General features: G+C 34.0%; 1 protein-coding gene across 1 annotated transcript; it reads right to left on the reverse strand.

The window, feature by feature from the left end:
- Nucleotides 1–5,622: 5,622 nt before the first annotated feature.
- Nucleotides 5,623–7,066, reverse strand: LOC121312093 (interferon-induced protein with tetratricopeptide repeats 1-like; the record flags this gene model as incomplete). The annotated part of the gene is made up of 1 exon (XM_041244107.1): nt 5,623–7,066. A coding segment is annotated over one exon (1,444 nt), but the record flags the coding sequence as incomplete, so codon positions are not given.
- Between the last annotated feature and the right edge of the window lie 590 nt (nt 7,067–7,656).

The following is a 7,656-nucleotide window of genomic DNA, read 5'->3' on the forward strand; positions in this document are numbered from 1 at the left end:
AAGACAATGATATTTCGACTGCTAGGTCTTCATCAGATTGAATAAAATCATCGGAGAAGTATCAATTAGTTACATCACAATTAGAATGATAAGATTTTCAATTAGTCAAATCACATCACATAATTAAAAAATAACACCATTATTGATTATACATTTCACAATTATGAATCAAATAAAAAAAAAAAATCTCTTTAATAACTAAAAGCAGATAAGCAATGACAGAGGTTAGTTCATTTTCTATTAGTCAATTCATGTCACTATTACAAAAAACAGCAATTTTAAATTAAACATGTCACAATATTTAAAAGTTTAAATATTTCTCTAATGATTCAAAGCTGGTAAACAATGACAAAAATCAATTCATTGGGTCAAGCCACATCACGTAATTCGGACATAGTATGATTATCAATGATACGTTTTGCGGTTGTCTTTCCAAATAGTAACATCACTTTAATATTTAAAAATGGATAAATCTGTTGTCATAATGTCATAATAATGACACAATCAGAAAATAACAAAACAGGAGTAGCAATAAATATTCCACCTCTATCATTGAATTTTAATTTATTTTAGTACGAGTATTTCTTGAGGTAGAGCATATTATACAGACACACTTGTGAAAAGATTATACAGTGCCTTTGTACTGCAATGAGTCACACAGGTCAAAAATAGCACCCATGTATCTTTCATTGTCTGGGTCATGCTTCAATGCCTTCTCATAGTAGTCGATTGCTTGTGGTAGCTAGCTTATTTTATTATTTCCTAAGGAAGAGCATATTATAAGGACACATTTGTGAAATGTGTAAACAGTGATAACATATCAGTAACACATCAGCATATTTTGTGAAATCAGCAACTGGTTATTCAGCTTTTTAAAATAAAGACAACTTTCTCACAGTCTAGACATTTATTTTATAATTTCAGCTTTAAAAAACAAGACAATGGTGTTTTTGACCGCTAGGTCTTCATCACAGAAATCACTTAGAGTAACAAAGTATCAATTAGTTACATCACAATCGGAATAACATTTTCAAATGGTCAAATCCCATCACATATTTAAATTACAATACTATTATTGACTATACATTTCACAATTATGAATCAAATTAAAAACTTGTCTTTAATGATTAAAAGCAGATAAGCAATGATGAAGGTCAATTAATTAGACCTTAATTAGAAGCATAATTCGTTGTTATGGAAACATACAGGGAGACGGCTCTCTCACCAGCTAGCAGCAACCAAATGGAAATAAAAAATAATGGGAATATTTATTTAGTGAATTTAAAACTGCATTTTGTCATCCAAAATGTACAATTTTTTAGAACACTTCATATGAAATGCTGATTTTACAGTCATCTGGTGTGTAGGTAAAAATCAGACAGCGCGGACTAAAAATAAATAAAAAAATAAAATTAAACCTCACTAGTCGTTTACCCTCATGTAGGCTGTAGATTGTAGGTTACAAATAAATAAGTTTGAAGTGGCATTTGTGTTTGTAGTTGTTAGTTATTATACTTGTTTAAATGTATAACAACGTTATAGACCTATATTACGCTTTTAAAAGATAAATGTCCCTAACCCAATACACAATTTTTCTATACCTGTTCGGTGAATTCCTCTCCAATCATGTTGAATGCATTTGCTCTGGTAAGTTACTCTTTGCTCATCTCTTTCAATAAACTCAACATAAAGTAGCCACCGAACACTTGCAACATTATAAGAACATTGTATATGCACACAAACGTGTGAAAGTGTACACTGTACATAAAGTGTGTGTGGGGGGGGGGGGGGGGTTAGGGTTAGGGTTAGGGTTAGGGTTAGGGTTAGTGAACTGTGCCACGTTTTTAAAAACAAAGTAGCTGAAAACAACAGGTGAAAAAGTTAAGATCTAAGAAACTGTGACATCAGTAAGGGGCTAGCCTGTCAAGCAATGTGAATCCAGTCATGCAATGTAAAGTGCTTGCTTTACAAAGTGAACATCACATAATTGTAAATACTTCCTTTGGAATCCTATAATCCTTGGTTTGTTCTTATATAATAGAACATTTATCCAGAGCAACTAAGTTACCTGAACTGAAAAGATGGTGGTTTTGGTAAAGTGGCTTTAGTGGCCCTAAAAACTATTCAATATATTACTGTGTTAATATTTATCCTTACATAAGAGAACGCACAAAACACCTTTTTTGTGATAGGCATTTCTTCAAATTATTACAGGATATGACAGTTGCTTAGAACTATGTCTCTTTCAGGTTTCAAGAAAACAAATCTCAGAATGTATTACACCAGCCCATGAAATAAACCTTTAGAATGTATTTCAGAGATGCCAAGTTCATTGGAAATGACCACAATATTCACTGATCGAGTTTTTAGGGAAGACAGCAATAGTCTAGTACAATTTCATGAATGAAATCTAAGAGCATAAAATGTACTCAACAGTACTGTTCACCTGGGAAGTGAGGCACAGATAGCTAAATGCATTGGAATGTGAGTTAAAAACAAAATATCAACCACCAAAAAAACCAAAAAACGTCTTGGCAAACTGTCCCGTTAAACCAGGAGCCATATTGTCACCCAAATGATTAACAGAGTTATGTTTCAGGGCAAATAATGAACAAGCTAACAGTGCTGGCTTCATTTAACCAATTAAAGGATGTAGAATAAAACAACAAATGCAGGTGGTAACATAATAACACCCAGCCTTTGTATTTGCCTATGGCTTCTGTATCATGTGGATTTTTCTTAGTACGCTTTTCAGCAAGGGTATTCAGTTAAAATAACACTTCTTGCATTCCACAGACAGATTCTTAAACCTTCTTTGTAGTGTTCAATAGAATCTGACTTTCAGTTTTTTGAAATTAAGTGTGAGATTTCCATAGCAGCGATGTAGCGCCTGTAACTCTTTTGGCTGGATATTTGGAACTCTAAACAGATTCTTAAATAAATCTTCTCCTTTTCGGAAGTGATCGGATTCAGCATACATTACAGCCAGATCCATCTGAGTGTACATGTACATCGGGGTCTGATTGGGTGCTATTTCCAATTGAGGAATGTGCAGAACGCAGATATGTTTTTTCACAGCTATGTGTTTAACACCGGTCTCCAGTTTCCTTCACATTGGACTCCTATAAAGAAACCTGCATTTGAGAACGATTTGCACCAGCCTGCAATCCTAACTGGGGCTGACAGACCCCAGATCATACTGGTTCCATCTTAGTCTGCTGCTGTCTATGTAAACCCACTTGGAAACAAGTCATTTTTTTTAAAAGAAGCCCCTGAATCAATGTTTCTGATGTTTAGAAACTGGAAGCACAGAGGATACATTCTGTATCACCTGCTGTACAGCAGTCATTCTGAGACACCTTGATTATGTGCAAACAGCTATATTAAATAATGAAACAAGTTTATAACTACAGTGCGGCAGTGTGTTGTTTTTTAAGCCAACCAGCATGTTAAGACATCATTTATTTTTTTAATGTTTTGTGATCCAGATCTTGCAATGCATCGATTTATTCATGCATCGTATCGTTTGACAACTATCGATTGTCAAGCCTGTGTATCATTTTTGCGTAAAGGGTTTAAGCAAAGGGAAGCTTTTATTTTTTAATAAATTTGGAGTCTGCAATTATTTTTGCCATTAAGGTCAGGTCTGACTCATTAAATCTGCATGCGATTGAGCTCACTTTCTCTTTCTGAGACTAGTCAACCTCTAGTCTAATCCACACCTTATTTCAAACTTACTTTAAAAAAAATATGAAACAGATATTGTACAGACACAAAAAACAAGTTAATAGTTTGCATGGTAACAGAGCAGAATGGCAGGAAAATCCAGCACTTTGGCCCATATACATAAAAGATGGTGGTAATTTGTGGCCATTAAAAAAATATATAAAAATGACTGGGCAGTATTTAACACAGGATTTTTAAAACTACTGCCTGGTTATTTTATCAGCCAGTAATGGGGTTTAGATCATGGATTGTTACTGAGAGATTGTATCTAACCAATTGTTAGAGGTATGCAAATGAGCTGTGTCCTCTACCTAAGATGTAAATGGCATACATTGTCAATTTACATTGTCTTGTTATGGCTACGGGACATGTCTGGAGACAGGCAGGTTGTCTGAAATAATCGAGTCATAAATTTCACACACATATGCTGGACACGAGTGAGAGATTAGGGGCAGTGTAGGTTTTTTGATTTAAAAAATTTATGATATTTTTATATAGCTTATATGCACAAGCCTTCCTGAAAAAGAACTGTAACCACGAGAAATGTAATATTTGTCACAGTTCATGGTATTTGACTTTTGGTTGAGAAAAAGGAGATATCTAATGTTAGCACATTTCCTTTCCAGTGCATAAGAAAGTATAGAAGGTCCTGAAGTTGAATGACAAATGGCACAGCAAGACAGTACCACACAATTACATTAAAATAGCCTAGCATTCATTGCTAAATGGAGAAACAAATATGTTTTTATTTGTTACTGTATTCCCTCAGTTTGCAAATATCTGCACAATTCATTCACATACAATACATACAAGAATAATACATCTAAACTGTGTTTCTCATCACTAAATTAATAACACTAATGTGTTTTGTGCATTTAAAACATCTATCCTTTTGTGTCTAAAGCCTATAGCTGACTAAAAACAATGAGATACAATGTAAATGCTTTTCTTCCTTTCTTTCTATGGTGACTGCTATTTTGTAACAGCAAGGCCTGTGCCTGTTCAGAATAATTGTGATGCTACGGACAGGTCTTTGACCAAGGTGAAGCATAACTCATATGTATATATATATATATATATATATATATATATATATAGATATAGATATATATATATATTTAAATAGGGAGAAAAGTAACTTACGTGTTTAAATTATAATCATCAACTGGTTATTAAAGTTTTTTTTTTCATTTTTACTTTAACAAAATAAAAAAGCACTTTCTTAGACAAAGTCCAGATATTTATTTGATCATTTCACTGTTAAAATACAAGACAATGATATTTCGACTGCTAGGTCTTCATCAGATTGAATAAAATCATCGGAGAAGTATCAATTAGTTACATCACAATTAGAATGATAAGATTTTCAATTAGTCAAATCACATCACATAATTAAAAAATAACACCATTATTGATTATACATTTCACAATTATGAATCAAATAAAAAGAAAAAACATCTCATTAATAACTAAAAGCAGATAAGCAATGACAGAGGTTAGTTCATTTTCTATTAGTCAATTCATGTCACTATTACAAAAAACAGCAATTTTAAATTAAACATGTCACAATATTTAAAAGTTTAAATATTTCTCTAATGATTCAAAGCTGGTAAACAATGACAAAAATCAATTCATTGGGTCAAGCCACATCACGTAATTCGGACATAGTATGATTATCAATGATACGTTTTGCGGTTTTCTTTCCAAATAGTAACATCACTTTAATATTTCAAAATGGATAAATCTGTTGTCATAATGTCATAATAATGACACAATCAGAAAATAACAAAACAGGAGTAGCAATAAATATTCCACCTCTATCATTGAATTTTAATTTATTTTAGTACGAGTATTTCTTGAGGTAGAGCATATTATACAGACACACTTGTGAAAAGATTATACAGTGCCTTTGTACTGCAATGAGTCACACAGGTCAAAAATAGCACCCATGTATCTTTCATTGTCTGGGTCATGCTGCAATGCCTTCTCATAGTAGTCGATTGCTTGTGGTAGCTCGTTTCTGAGTTCATGAGCTGAAGCCAAAATGGCAAAACCTTCTGCATGTTGATTCATTGCAATACGTTTTCTGGCGATTTTTTGTAGCCGAGCATAACACTTGTTGCTTGCTATAGATGTATTTTGCATTTGTAATCCAATTTTATAATGTTTAATAGCATCAGGCTCTGATTTTTTGTAATAATACTGGAAGTTCCCAAAACAAAGATGTAATCTCTGTATATCATCAAGCCATGTAAATGGCGTGTCAAATAACCTCTGATATATATGTTCTGCTTGTGGCATGTTGTTAGATTCTGCATACATTTGTGCCAGATCTAACTGAGGTTGAATTTTTGATGGCTTCATCCTAACAGCCTTTTCTAAGTGTACAATACTTAATTTAACAAATTGCTCAAACTCTGTGGGATCCTGATTCCACTGGCCCTGGAATTTGCCAATTTTGGATCTGTAGGTAAGTCCTAATTGATAGTGCAGAGGATGTGAATCTGGTGCTGCTTGCAACGCCTCTTTTAATACCTCCAAGGATTTGTCTGGACAGCCATGGTTTCTGAAAAAGCTTGCCGCATGTCCAGCAACACTGGGGCTTTGTGGTGACAGCTTCAGAGCTTGATTCACTAATTTCAGGGCTTCCTCATTTTGTTCATAAAGCTGCAGTTTTATTCCCAGGTGTACCATGAGAACTGGGTTTTCTGGATCTAGCTCTAGAGCATGTTTTAACTGTTTTAGTGCAACTGAGTCTTCAGCACAAACTGAAGGTCCAAACGTTTCAAGGCGGTACAGCACAATGGCATAATCAGCATTCCACTCCTTCTCATCTGGCTCTTCTTCAAGAGCCCTTTCAAAACATTCTTTTGCTATCTTATAATGTTTCTCATCACAGACCTTCAAAAAGGACCATCCCTTCTCCGCGTACACAATAGGAAGAAGGACACTGTAGCGGGAGGCTGTAGGGAACGTCTTGCAAATGTCTTCCAGCTTCTCCAGGTAGCTCTGGGCTTTGGTGAGCTCACCCATGTGATAGTGCACCCAAGCAAAGTTTCCATAAGTAACAATGACCAGCTTCTCAAATTCATCTTCATGGTCCTTCTTTGTTATCTCTTCAGCTTGTTCTAGATATTTCAGGGCTTCTTCATTAAAACCTTTCAGGTGCTTCACATAAGCAAGGTAATTGTAGAGTTTTCCCTTATATTTTTCCACGGAGAATTGTATATTTTCAGGAATTGTGATTTCCAAATCGTTAATCTTAATTTCTTCTTTTTTCAAATCCCATGTGAAGTGACACTCTAGTTGAAGCAATTTGTCATGCAGGGTATTTTGTGAGCTGTAAATTACAAGTTATCAAGATGATAATGAAATTCAATATTATGATAACATTTTCCAGTAGAAATATCTATTTCAAAATAATTATATTGACATTCCTGTACAGAACCCATGTGCTGAAAGCTGCTTAGACACTGAGGCCCAGACAGACCTGCTACTATACATTTATAAAACTAAACTAGTCAAAACCCTGAGATGGAACTGTAGTCCAAACCCCTTAATTTACACTACCATAAAATAAAAACTTTTGAAATGTAACTTCCTTTAATTTTCATCTGATTTTGTTTTAGTATGTATACCTAAACATTGATTTGATATAGAGCTTTGGTGTCTTAAGCATACATTTAAATAGTAAAAGAATAATTGCACACAATCTACCTTACAAACACATTGCAAACATATGTCTAGGTATTTGTATTAACTCATAAATTTTAAAACTATGAGAAAGTTTCTCTACAGTTAAAAGTTGCAGTCCCGGGAATCCCAATTCCGCCATCCTGTACGAGATAATCCAGGGTATTTCAGGATTGTATTAGACAACTCTGTTTCAATTTTGACTCATGATTTTCACGTGCTTCATTGTACATTGTA

This window comes from Polyodon spathula, unplaced genomic scaffold, assembly GCF_017654505.1.
Source record: "Polyodon spathula isolate WHYD16114869_AA unplaced genomic scaffold, ASM1765450v1 scaffolds_3536, whole genome shotgun sequence".
In the NCBI taxonomy this organism is placed as follows: Eukaryota; Metazoa; Chordata; class Actinopteri; order Acipenseriformes; family Polyodontidae; genus Polyodon; species Polyodon spathula.